The sequence below is a fragment of the Scophthalmus maximus genome, chromosome 20 (assembly GCF_022379125.1).
Source record: "Scophthalmus maximus strain ysfricsl-2021 chromosome 20, ASM2237912v1, whole genome shotgun sequence".
Classification (NCBI taxonomy): domain Eukaryota; kingdom Metazoa; phylum Chordata; class Actinopteri; order Pleuronectiformes; family Scophthalmidae; genus Scophthalmus; species Scophthalmus maximus.
In genome coordinates, this window is record NC_061534.1 from 17443312 (window position 1) to 17457512 (window position 14201).

Here is a 14201-nt window from a genome sequence, read left to right on the forward strand (position 1 = left end):
AGATAATGTCTGAATTTTTTTTCATTTTTTAACCTTTTGGTTTTACAGAGCAACTTGAAAGAATGGGGTGCAGGCACTTTCAGACAAAACACAAGCAGCCAGAGAGTCTTTATATTCCAACAATTGTATGCTAATTCCTTGATCTGTATTCATCCAAACACTTCACTGCTGAAAGGATCTAAACCATAATTCAATATGGGTCAAGTGATCAAAGAAGCATTTTTACAACTCCAGACACTTTGGAGAAGAGAAAAAAAACACATTCAGAGGAGGCGTTGTGCCAAAAAAATTTGCAGCACCAACATTAAATGAAATGATGTAATATGATACACACAAGGTCAGAATGCAAGCCTGATTACCAGGACAGAATGAGTCATGAAGAAGTGGCATGTTTGGGATGAGTTGAGGACTGTGAAGAAGGTAAAAATCTGGTGACAGATGTTCATCAAGCGAAATTGGAAATGAAGCGAGCAAGATGTTCAGAGGGCACCTGGCTACGGTACGACTGTATCATCCCTTCACTGGGGAGTTTGTTCCACTTTTCTCCGAAAGTGGCAAAAACAACTATGAATATTTCAAAACAAGAAATAAACAAGTCAAGGATTAATATTTATGCTCCTGAGGGCATGTGAGTTGATTTCACGGCTCCTTTGAAATATCTGATCCCAATTACTGCGGAGAGCTCGGCGCCAAAAAGGCATTAATGAATAGATTCAGTACATAATTGATCAAATCTGAGAGTACAGTGGCATGACACAGATATGTGATGTGAATGGAGGCCCGCTCTGCTGACACTGTCGCCGATTCTTTCCCGGAGATCAGAGACATTGTGAAAGCCCCAAATTCTAGGAAGCAGCAACAACATTTTAAGTTTCTTTCAGTCGGGGGACTGAGAAAGAGAAAATCGACATTTATTGAGAAGAATTATTGACTAGTATTGAGATCAAATTTTCCACATTTTGTCATCTTGCAGCCCTAATTATTAAACGGGTGGATATATAATGTTCTTTCTCGTCAGTCAACAGTCAATACAGCAAAATCTGAGTTTTAGAAAATGTTAGCATTTTAGTAAAAAATGTATTAAAAATATGGCATTCACACAAGTATTCATACCTTTGCTGTGGAAAATTTAGCTTAGGTGGATTAAATGATCATATTTCAGATGTTTCTACACCCACACGGGAGTCAGACCTGCTGCAAATTCAATTACCTGGACATTATTCAGAAAGAGAGACAAATACATTCTATAATGTTATACAACTGTTTTGTTGAATGTACAACAGCAGTGGGCTTGTCAGCTTGTTGTGGAATCTGAAATTAAACATTCTACCAGAGTATGAAGGTAAATTGTCATAATTCTGTGGTTAGAAGAAAAAGATTGAAGATGAAATATTGCCTGAAAATGTTAGCAATTTTAAAAATGTATCCACCATTACATTTAAATCGTAGCTACATATAATCTTAAATAGTATCAATCTGTGGAGCCATTTGAAGGTTAAAATTTTTCTTTTAACAGCCTAGTAATCCATTGGTCCATTAAGTACAGCTTTACGACAGGTATTAAAAAAAATCATAGTTGTAGCAGAAAGGAAGTAATGCAGGAAGTAACTTTCCAGCTGAATTTCATGAAATGTCATGAAGTTGCAATTACACAAATCTGCGAGAGCTTTTATTATTACACGGCAAGACACAACGACGGACAGCTGTAGGCGTCACGCCCCCGAGGAGAAGGAGACAGCGAGACGAGTAAGGACAAAGCAGTGTTACCGGGTACCTGTTAGAAAAAGGCCTGCTCCCGCTGCTGAAAAAAATCCTTGAGGAAACATTATCTTTTATATGTAAAATCACTGGAGCCGGTTTCTTCCTGTTACAGAGAAAACCAAATTTTGTTGTCACTTCAGCTGCAATTGTCAAAAAAAAAAAGAAAAAAAAGTCTGCAGCCATTAAACGTGTTGTAGAAAGAGTTTGGGTGTGACGTTTGATGAATAGAAATGTGGACAAATGGATGCATTTACATCTTTTCAATTCTGGATCTCTCAACCGAGCCTGACACTTGCAATGGAACAAATAAAAAGTTTCCAAGCTAAATATACTTTTTAACTCATTTAAACACCTACTGTAAGTCTTTTCATTAATGCTGCTTTTCTCTGTGCAGGCTGGTGGCACGGTCATTCCTCCAGAGTAAATATTTGATGTGAAGACTTTTGTTGTGAAATGAGCAGGAATTCAGAGGCATTTGATCCCTCTTATTATCAGTCAGAGTGTGTGACTCTGTAGCTCACATTAATAATAATGTCAGTCTGAGAGGTTAGATCCCACTTGGGTTTATAAACACCATAAATGGAAGCACTTATACAGTAACAGCAGGTATTCTGGAAAGTGTTGCCCAAGTCACTGACATAAATTTTATTTTGTATTTAATGATACTGCTCGAAGCTTCTGACTTGTTTTATTCCTCATACAAGCTGATTTATTTTAGGCTTTAAGATACAAACTTCACTCCAAAATCCTAAATCTATTTTACAACTTACTCTAATTTTTGGTTTTGAAAGACCCATAACTTTAATCTGAATATGTTGGCAACTTAAGCGGAAACTTGTGATAAAAATCTGTGTTTTGTTGAGAGTGAGCTAAATATCTAATATTCCTTAATAGTTGGACCTTTAAAATTTGACTTTATGACTCAGCAAGAAAAGCCTTTTAACAGAGGGCATTTTGAGCGACTCTTGATTTGTTCAGTTTTTCATGAAATATATTACAAATCTTTTTGAAACAAGAAGATTAAACTCAGAATATTGCCAACAACATACACTGTGGTAGTTGAGCTTCATTGCTCTGACAGCCGGTAAACATCCTCTCCTACATGTCGCCTCCTGACAGGGAGAAGAAAAACTTTGAGGAGCATGGATTTGGCTGGATCTTGTTTACATGTTAGAAACCCAGTGAATTAAGGACTTGCACACCTAAACATCCAAGGTACACTGAAAAAATATAAATGGATAGATAATTAATACTTAGTAAATCAATAAATTCTTCCTAAAATAAAGGAAATAAGAAAATAGACATTTAGATTGAATTAATACATCCGCTCTGTTAAGGTCCTTAAGTCCAAATTAAAGGGGTATACAGTAAAAAAGTGATGCAGAAAAAAAGCTAAAGATATTAACTTTAATGTCACATTAGCATAAAGATATTGCCACTCACTTGCGTCCCACAGCGCTCCCATTCCTATGTATGCAGATCACATCCCGAGTCTGGTAGCCCACCTGGATGTCCCAGAACGGACTCTCTTGCCGGTTAAGCCGGTTCCTGGTCCGTTTTTTCTGGATAAGCTCCCTGGTCTCTGGATCTTTGACTCCCGCTCGGTCCCTGAGCCCCTGGTCTTTACCTTTCCTGCGCTTGGCTTGTCGCGCTGTCCGAGTCTGTGGGAGGGCGCAGGGGCTCCACAGTCCAACCATGAGACTGTACATGCCCTCTGGACCTGTGCAAGGCCCCGGTTTACAGGACTGGAACTCAGTTAGGTTGGGGCAGGCAGTGCCTCCAAAAAGTGGTGGAACCAGGACACTACGGACCCTGTTCCTGAGACCTGTTCCACACGTTTTGGAGCAGGACGTCCATGCCGTGTACTCAGAAACCACACAGTCCTGGGGGCAAGGGATCAAACACGCCTGCTCCAGGCGAGGCTTGGGCTCAAAGTACTCACAGATGGCATCCTCTGCTGCAGTGCTGTCTGACTTGAGTATGCAGTCCACCTCCCGGGTCTGAATGCCCTCTTCCCCTCCGCTGCATGTTAATGGCCGCATGGCCCCAAAGGTCCTTGCTGACACTGGCACACACTCATTCCAGGCACCTAGTTTCCAGTCATAAAGGTCCTTGTGCCAGTCGCACACACGGAAACAGTTTCTCTGGTTGGAGGGACGCTGGCCCTGGTCACAGTTGGTGTGAAGCGTCGTCCAGCCGTCCACATGGGCACACCAGACTGCCCGGCTTTGGCTTCCTCCTGGGCCACAGTCGCTGCCCATGCACCTTCCCCACGGACCTGGGAAACAAATGAACAGCCTCACATTACAACGAGGCAACAATAAAAATTCTGGCTTCGGATAGACAGTGTGGTGCCCCGTAAGAAACCTCAACATGCTACTTCATTGTTGGAATCAGAATAATGATGCTCCACATATTTGTAAACTTTAGAAATTGTTTGGATATGAATCATTAAATTTAACAGGCTGTGAATTGACTGGAAGCGTATAATCAACAAACATCCTGTAGTTACAGTAGTAACGATCACTGGATATCAATGAAACCATTTGAAAACTCTCATGCTTCTAAAACAGAAATCCATATCATACAAGCACTAATTAGTCAAACACTTCAAATGTCTCATACAGAAGAAAGACGGAGACAGTTTAGCTCATTGAAAGGATGATAATTTAATGCGTCTTGAAGACTCTTTTAATATGGTCCTTGAAAAGCTGTTAGCAGAAAGTGCAGAAAATATGTCACAGCCAATAAAAATAATCTGTCACCTTGCTTTGTGCTACACTTGGGTCAGACTCCATTTCTTAGTGCAAACAGTCCGACTGCTACAGTATGAGGGTGGAGAGGGATGATCAGGAAACGCTAATACAACATGCTGAATAAAGAAAAGTGTCTGAAAGACAATTTCCAAAGGTCATTAGCAATACGTGACATCTATCAAACTCTATTGGCAGCTCGTGGGAATTTACGAAAATCATCAATAAAACGTATTTTGTCAGTACACGGCAAATACCCTTTATCCACTTTTGCTAATTGCATTGGAGATTTAACAAACAGACACGACACAAGACAAGTGTAGTAAAGAGCAACACAAACAAGAAGTGTTAAACTGAATATTTAAGATTATGTGTTTTAACTCTGTGTACTTTTTCCATACATTTTGATGACAGTGCTAACTTAGACAAACTGTATTTAATACAGGGCTCCAGAGTCGCACATGCGACCAAAAATCTGTGCAGTGCGACTAAGAATTTTCCTTGGTCGCACCGGCGTGCCTGACATTTAGCTGGTCTGTCTGTGTGTGTAGCGCTCATATGGGTAGCACAAAGTTTTTTTCCAGCAGCCTATAGCAAAGAAGAATACCACGGTCTGAGACAATCAGAGGCAGAGAAGGGCGGGCCTTCGTCTCTGATACTGGTATTGTTATTCGCTGGATGTTGGTAGTTTGGGATCTGCATCCAAATCCGGTATTAAAGATATTATGAAAGACCGTAGAATCGTTAAGCTCCGACGTTATCGGTGCTGCAAGAGATAGCAGCATCAGAGCGTTAGCACCACCAGTGTGTTAGCAGCACCGGCACCAGCTCCCACTGCCCATCACAGACACAGACCTGCTCCATGTGGCGATGGTGCAGCAAGTGAACTGGTCAAAAAAATCAATGCTCGTTGCAACAAGTGTAACTAATGTTTTGCAAATAAAGGCAGTGACCCAAAACATTTAGTGAAAGTGAAAGTCAACTCTACTTCTGCTGGTCCCAGTCAGAGACAACAGCTGCAGCTAGTGGGAGGATGACTTAGGAGAGGGTAAATGAGTGACACCTCACTGTGACCTGGTTCATAGTGAAAAACCCACAACCCCTTTACAACTGTAGAGTCCAACAGTCTGTCTTTACATATTGAGTTGTGTTATTTTATTTATTTGATGGGCTTAAAGTTAGTCCCATCACTCAACACACAACATCATGTACTTTATATTAGTTATTTGTTCAAAATATAGCTGTTCAGTGTTCAACAATGTTCAACTATGTACTGTGTGTACAGTCCGGAAAGAAAAGCATTTGTCCATTCTTCTCCTCAATGCTTCTAGTAATAATAATTATATTATTATTAATAATAATATCGCCAAAGATAAGCTACCATTTACAAAATTGAAATACCAAATCATCCTCATGAAAAAGCAACTTCATTCATGTTTACAGTCATTTACATAATGTGTTAAGAAATTACAAATATATATGGGAACTGTCAAGAAAAAAGGATATATTAGGTGTATTATTGAGGTGCCAAAAGTTTGGAGTTCACTTAAATTTTGTGTTGGTGCACCCAAATGAAAAAGTTAGGTGCACTGGTGCAACCAATGTAAAAAGTCTGGAGCTCTGTATGAGTACAAATAAATCCAGTGTATTTAAAATACTTGGTTGGTTAACCAGGTTTATGTAATATAAACATAATATCTGATTACGAAATATACTTGGCTCAAAATGTGGGTTTTCATCCTTAAAAGATGAGGGTGACACTATTCAACAAATCCCATGAAAAGACCAAAACAATGAAATGACATTTATTATTTATTTTGGACCAATAACACACACACCACAGTAATAATCCATTAACGGTAAAAAAGAAAGTGCCATAACTTTTCAGTTGTTGTTTTTTTGACGCTTTTCAATCTGCACAGCCTGTATGGAATACAGAAGAGCAGGGCAGGGCACAGTTTTGAGTTTTTCCCACACAGAAAACTTTGCTGACACCAGGAAAACTGTCTCAACCCAGTCAGTGAGTTGAAAAACGCTAATTAACGCAGCGTGGCTGCACCAGCACTACGTTATCCAAAGGCTATTGTTACTACAATGGAGAAGAAATCAAACTAATTGGCCTGCTTCACATTTCACCTCATGTTCACCTCCTAGGTAATTGATTGTAATAACATGTGACCTGGGGCAGACTGGGCCCTGAGGGCAGCACATGTTGACCCATGCAGAGTTTTAAAAAAAAAAAGGCATGCTGCCAAAAAAATCAGGAGCGTTTCTGGCAATGATTGCCTCTCATGAGGCTTCTTGGAATCTTGTTGCTGATCTCGGCTGGCAAGAGAGCTGACGGGATCTATCTGCAGTCACAGGAGCCTCAAAGTATGATCTCTATTACTCACCACTGTATCAATCTACCAGATCAATGTTCTATCAATTTTTTTCGATGTTTTCCTGAGCATCTATAGATCACATTATGCAACTACATTTTCCTGCTTTAAAAATAACAACATGATTCACGAGGTAAAAGATATTCAGCATTCCCCAGACGAATACGCTCAGGTATTTGAGACTCTATTGATGTTTATTTTTAATCCAAATAAAAGAAATGGGCACCATGCTATTTTTGCCTTCACAATATGAACTCAGAAAGACATAGAATGTTAAGAAGTTGTTAAATAGTGTACTGGTACCAAAATAAACCCTCCCAAATCCATCCCAGCTCTTTAACCTCAGGGATTTGAAAGAAAACAGGTCCTCAACTAATAAAGGTTTGACCCTATTTTACCCCGATCTAAACAACTGCAGTAAGATCTGGTGTGTTCTCCATGTTTGTCTCTTTTATGATGGATTTAATTCTGCTTCTAGAGCTGTTTTCAGACATGAACTCCAGAAAATGTCCAAAAACCCTGGTCCGGACATTTACCTGAGTTTGCCGATCACAAATGACTAACGCAGCAGGAGATTGATGTGTTTTGTTCTGTCTGCAAGTTTGCCCTAATCGTTCACCCAAAAAATTAAACTTTTCTTATCCATGTTCACATCCGAGTGAAACGCTGACAGAAATCAACGTAACATACATTCACATTGGTAAAACAGGGGGATGCGTAGATTGTAGACCTGTGCAATCTATATGTAAATTTTATTTTCATTCAGAAACAAAAAAATACCCTTTTATCTGTGTCCATCTTTTTAGCTGATGAATTCACTGATAACCTCTGATTACTTTGCTTTCTTGTGAGATATCATGTTAAGCAGAAAGCACAGTGTGTAACTCAATCAAAAGTGCACAAGGTAAGGATGCATTGCTCCGACATAAAAATACTGCAGAGTACGACAAAAACATCACAATGGGGAAGTGTGAAGAAGAAATATGCTGTCACGTCTCGTGGGAGAAGAGGACATGGATGTGAGCCTTATTTTAATGTGACTGATACACTCGATGTTACAATGATCAAATGGAAAATGTGACTTCACAGATTCTCCAAAATCCAAAAAACTAGACAGTCCACTTAGAGTGGAGTATCTGGAACACTAAAGACGGTATAAAGCATTTCAGCTTTGCAAGGTGGAAACTTGTTTGTAGTTTCTGCTCAGCCTAATAATTCATGTTTGTAATATTTGCTTCAGGGGGAAAATTAAAAATCAATGCATGTCTGGAGCAGTGACCTCTGTCAAAGAGTTTCTGTCTGTGCTGTATTTGCTGTCATCACAGCACAGCGAGAGATGAGCAGGAAATAAAAATACAGGATGGTGGTCAGTGAATAGGAGTAAACAGTTCTGACAGTTAAGGTATGAAGGAAGAAGAAATTGTGCTGACAACATCAAATAAAACAGAAAAACGTGCTGATAGCTTGAATGGCACTCAGTAGAGGGCATACTTCCACCCAGGCCCAACAGTCTCCTTAAATTCAATTTGAATTGCACACACTCTAGCTGTTTTCAGACATGAACGCCAGAAAAAGTCCAGACCCCAAATTTCTGGAACATTCAGGTGAGGGGTGTCGCCTGGATAGAGCGGCCACTCGCCCGCCATGAATCATCCAGAGATTTTTCTGCTGTATTCTCACATGGACTTGCTCAAGACATTTCCGGACATTTGCATTCTCAGATACAGCCCACTCCGGTAAAGCTCAGGGAAATGTCCAGAGTTCAGTGGATGAGTTAAAGCAGCTTCATAGATATCAGACCCCCTAAATATGACTGATTTTTTTCATCGAGATCCATGAATAATTCCCATGGAAAATGGCCTCCAAAAAAAGGCCCTATCTTCTTATCCACGTTAAAGAAAGTGATGACAAAAATCCCTTGGCCAAAAGGACTTAATGGGATCTTTCTTGGTCCATGTGCCACCCTTCCACAAATTTTCTTGAAAATCCATCCAATATTTTTTTGCTTAATCCTGCTGACAATCAACACACACATACACACACACACACACACACACACACACACACAGACACACACACACACACACACACACACACACCTTAAGGCTTAAAAGGAAAAGTTCTGAATGCACTTTCAGCTAACTTATCTTCAATGACAATGAAATTAGCAATCCTTTCTTTTACTTAGGGCCCAATGGAGCCCCCATTGGGCCCCCTGGGTCTTCCCTGGGCCCCATACTGAGGACCTTTGCTTTGAACAGTATATGTGGAGTGTAATATCCTCACTGTCGGGGTGAGAGTCTGATCTCTGACTGGGCCTCGAGTGTCTATTTAATGAACAGCTTCTTTGTCTCTGCAGGGTCAGCCTCACTAATGAATGGGTCACAGGGTAGCTCACTCTCGGTCCTCTGTCTCTGTCTCTCTCTCTGCTTGTGTTTGTTTATTATATCTCAACCCACAGCATCTCACACTCGAAAACAGGAACCTTTTTCTGGCGACGGGGTCGCGGTTCATTTTGGGATCATCACAACTGTCTGGCTGGCACTTCACTGCGAAGCTGTAGCCGGTTGATGTGTCTTGACTTCAAATCGGTCAGTCGAAATTAATTTTCCTGAAGCACTGCACAGTCAGGGCTCTGTTACGAAAAGAGCATATACCCCTCCACCTTTAGTGGAAACTGAGCCGCAGCTGAACACTGTCAAAACTCCCACAGTATACTGTCAGTGTATATCTCTATGCTGTGCAGTAATGCAAAGCAGCAGTCTGCAGGGTTTGAGTTAATGTATAAATTGTGTAAGCCTCAGGTCTCTGAGGATTGGCTCTCCCACATAATTCCAGCAAATGAGTCAACTCGTCAGGTTAAATCCAAGCTTAGATTTTACGGATGACTATATTTATTTTATGGATACGGCTGCTTGCGAACAAACCTCATTTTAGTGATTCTGTAGTATTCTAAAGGTTCGTGAAAGCCTGAACGAATCCTCAGAACACTCTGGTGAAGCTTGTTTAACGAGTGAGAGAATGTGAATGGTATTAAATGTCAAGCAAACACGCCTGAAAATTGATCTATCAGTTCCGCAGTTACACCGCAAGTTGTCAATTTAGATAACGTAACCTTTCTTGGTTTAAGAGCCGGACCAGTGTTTCAAACTTCTGGTTTGTTCCCGGAGAGAAATGGAGTTTGTCAATGTTTAGCTCCCTGTGTACAGTAGCTTTGACTGCATTGTAGTTCAGATGGTTAATTCTAACCATCTGAACCACAATGCAGTAATTGCATGTTTTATCACCCTTTGGGAGGAGTAGTGAGTATTACCACAATGAACTTGCCGTGTTGACTCACATTAAATCCAGTAGAGCATTTGTTTGCCAACAGCTACAAAACAAATCTGATTTGCATGAGACTCCGGATTGTCACTGTGTTTAAAGAGGAAAGCCAGACATAACTACTGTTCTCTGACAGATAATGTTGCTATTCAAAACATCCTATTCCTTACGGAGCCCCCCCAAAAAAATAAAGTTACAAGTTAGCGACAGACAGACACTCCCTTTTTGGTCATAATGGGCCAAAGTGCGCATCAGAGGTAAAGAGCTAAACTTAAAGGAGAAAGGAAAAGGACCAGAGCCCAATACTTAACATCTGAAGGAATACTTTGAGCAGCTTAGCATTCATGGATGATTGTTAACCCTGGCCTGCATTCAGTGTGATCGGTGCCCTGGGCTTAGCGGCACTAAGCCACATTGACTAAGGCTCTCCACTCACACTTGATGTAAATTTCATTAGCTGTAATACCATGATTGTGCCTGCATGGCTCCAAGGAGCCTCTTTGATGACTCTTGACTCATCATGTCCAGAACGAAACTGCGAGGCAGGCAAATCACCAAGGCACACAATCGTAAGCAGTCTTCTTCATTTGTATTCCTTCTCCTCTCCACATACAGATATTCCATATTATCACTGTGTAAAAGCAACTGTTTGCTACTGTCACTTATTAGTAGTCTTTTCAATGCACTATTGAACATTGTGACTATGAAGCTAATTTACTTGAACTTAATTGACGTATTAATATCATTCTACCATCATGTTGATCTTGATATTGTGTGCTCATATGTCACTAGGATAGAATGTATATAAAAATAGACACAGTCATGGACTCCGAAAATTGAAGGTGATAGAGAAATTCCTGTATTCTCTCGAATTACCAGAAGAGGGAGACACCAGTGGTTGCAAAAATAAGTTTATAAGTTTCTATAGAAGTCTATGAGAAAGTGAAGCTGCATCTCGCTTATTCATAACTTTTATATTACATTACATTACATTCATATAGCATTCGCTTTTGTCCAAAGTGACTTACAATAACTTCAGTAGATAGAGCTTGTACCGTCCAATAGGTGCAGGTGGCAGGTGGACGCGCAGTGGACGAGCTCTAAGTCAGAACACAACCCGTGCTCACCACAAATATGGTTACTTCTTGTTTGAAAAAAAAAAAAAAATGGCGCTGGCCAGAATGCTTTGAAAAAGCAACTCACAAACGTCATGATGGGTTGACACTTGGTCACTAGTTAACCTTTAATCAAGTTTTAGATTTACATCTTTAAAGTCTGTATAAAACCTCTAATTCTCAAATGTTGAGTTATTTGTTCCTATAATTATTCCTCCATTGTCCTATTCATAATGACTAAGGAGATCCCTTCCCAAAGATACTGAATTTCCCAGTTCAACTAAAGTTAACATGATGCTTGCTTTAGCAGGGAGTATCCCAAACTGTTAGTCTCTTTTTAAGTGAGAAAATGCACAATCAAGTTATAGTGGGAAGCATCATTACATTTCTAAGCTGGAATTAAGCTTAAGCAAAAAGACAACAAATCAAAGGTAAGCATCAGAAACTTAAAGACAAGCTTGTGGTTCTGTTCTTAAAAGACACGTTGTGTTTTTTCTGTTATTTCACAAACACCCCCGGACAATGGAGGGGTGACAAGATGAATTAGAGAGAACACGCTCCAAAGCAGGAAAGGCTCACATGCTCAGTACTGACGTAACAGCTATTGGCAGCATCAAAGAAATTCACAAAATTTGACAAGGGTCAGGCCCGGGCATTGAGCCAGAGTAAAAACACCTTCAGCCTGATACGCTCCCTATCCGTTTTTCACCACAACAACAGCAACAAGAAAGAGTCTGACTACAAATCAGTCATTCTTGCTTCACAGTTTTAACTATCAGCATCCAGCTTGCACAGATTCCCACAGGTCGAAAGCGATGGTATGTGCGGAGGTCTGTAAGGGAAAAATGTCAGATGCTGTATAATTCTGCCGCAAATGCATACACTCCATAATTTTCCATTTCTACACTGATAAATGACTCGCGTGACATGCAAACACACTGTGAGTGCAACAGTTAACACAAAACATCACTGCAAGCTCCATGAAAGAAGCCTTGGTGGGGGAAGAGGTCTTCTCCCAAAGTAAACAAATCAAGTAACCTTGACTTCCATCACAATTATTAAAGGTGATGCTTGAATGTGAGTTAAATTCAGAGAGCTGATCTTGGTTACAAAAAATTAGGGACACAACGTTTTTGTTGAAAGCAGAAGCCAAATTTCACAGTTGGAAAAAAAAAAAAATCAAGACACATGAGTAATAAAGTTCCCAGAACAGTCTTTAAGGCTGTGGCAAGGAAAAGTACCCACCGAATTTCAAGTAGACACACTGGAGCGAAAACACAATAAATAACAGAGGCCTTACCTTTCGCTGTCAAGGTAAAAATAAATATGAGTGTGTCTGTGGTGTACTGTTGTATCTTTATTTACCAAAGAAATGAATCCTCTTGTTTTGCAGTGAAGTGATACAAACATTATAAACACATTTATACTACTACAACCAGACTCCCCCACTGCTGGCCAAAGAGAAGTTTCACGTCCGGATTTGTTGACCTCTTGACTTAGATCTGAGCTGACAGGCCCATGGATGTCTTCCCTAAAGGGGTGTGATAGTTTGGCAAAGGGTGTGGGTGTAGGGGGATGGGGGTGAGGGGTGAGGGGAGTTGCGGTGCCACACAGGGAGTTTCAGAGGCTCAGTGAATCTGCCTTGCGGATGAAGGCCTCTGGTCTGCACTGGCAGGTTTCTCAACAGCAGCAGTGACACAGGCTGTTCAAGGCGTTTTACTGCCAGCAGGAAAACCAAAGAAAGAATGAGCAGTACACACAGCAGGGAAACTTGTTTTCCCAGTGGATGGTGTTCTGCTAGTCAGGGTGTGTTATTTCATCTCCATCTCAGCCCACAAACATGTAATATGTATGCATCTGGTTGCAGCCATTCGAAGGCAGATACAACAACAACAGAGGCATGATGACACGTTGCAGTACTAAGCTCAATAGGTGTCAGACAGTGAGCGTCCCAATCTGACATATATCTTTATGCAGTTTGTGATATCTTGTCCACCCCTGGTTTTCCAGGGCATGGAGGTAATATAATGAACACTAGTACCATATAAAATTAATCCAAAATATATTTGTATTGACGGGGAAAAAATTAGGCTGACAGGGAGAAGCACCCATTCAATATGGTCACATTTTAAAGCATTTCTTTGCAGTGTGGGACTGGATTTTCACTACACTTCATGATGTTCATGATACTCGACTGCCTAACTTTGCATTTATGGAGTGGTAATGGGTCTCAAAGGCAGACTTTCCATGGTCAGATTAATTACGCAGAGCTACAAGCTTTGATTAAATGGTCCTGCTTATCAGCAGGGTCGAGCACAGGCAACTTGAGACCTTCTCAAATCAAAATGTATTGCACTAAATTTCTTGACTCAACAATGTTTGTAGCTGCATGCAGTTCCTGAGGCACAATGACTGCATTCCTGGGACATCGGTGCCATCTGAGCGAGTGTTCTCCACTGTATTATGACTTCCGCCTGCCTGCTGAGCATGGTCAAAACTTTATGGATTTTTTGACAGTCCACCAGGCCAATGACGCAGCAGGATTTCTCCCGGTGCTGCTAATGGCCAGTCTGATTATGACAGATGGGTCATTGTGTTTGTGAGAGGGATGGAGAGAGAGATAGGGAGAGAGCAAACACAACTCTACAATGACGCAATGGCACAAAATACTTATGATACGTTTATACCAAACGCAAAACAAATTTTTTACGCGATGAGTTTACATTCAAAGTTGAAATTTGCGTCATCTGCTTGTGAAATATTTGCATGAAGTGATGTCGTGGAATCCAATCTTCTGACATCACTTACGTCCGCATCGAAAAGAAAACAAACATTTGCGGTTTGTGTTTAATCTCTGGTCACACATA

General features: G+C 40.6%; 1 protein-coding gene across 5 annotated transcripts in view; it reads right to left on the reverse strand.

Moving 5' to 3' along the window:
* The window catches only part of LOC118285376 (thrombospondin type-1 domain-containing protein 7A), a 145168-nt gene that overhangs the window by 97141 nt on the left and 33826 nt on the right, over positions 1–14201 (reverse strand). For all 5 annotated transcript variants that reach the window (XR_007030238.1, XR_007030237.1, XM_047329597.1 and 2 more), the window contains exon 2: positions 3205–4039. Coding sequence is in view for 3 of the 5 variants with exons in the window: in XM_047329597.1 (XP_047185553.1) it covers positions 3205–4039 (835 nt within the window). In the remaining 2 variants the exon portion in view is untranslated. The remainder of the gene's footprint in view (positions 1–3204; positions 4040–14201) is intronic.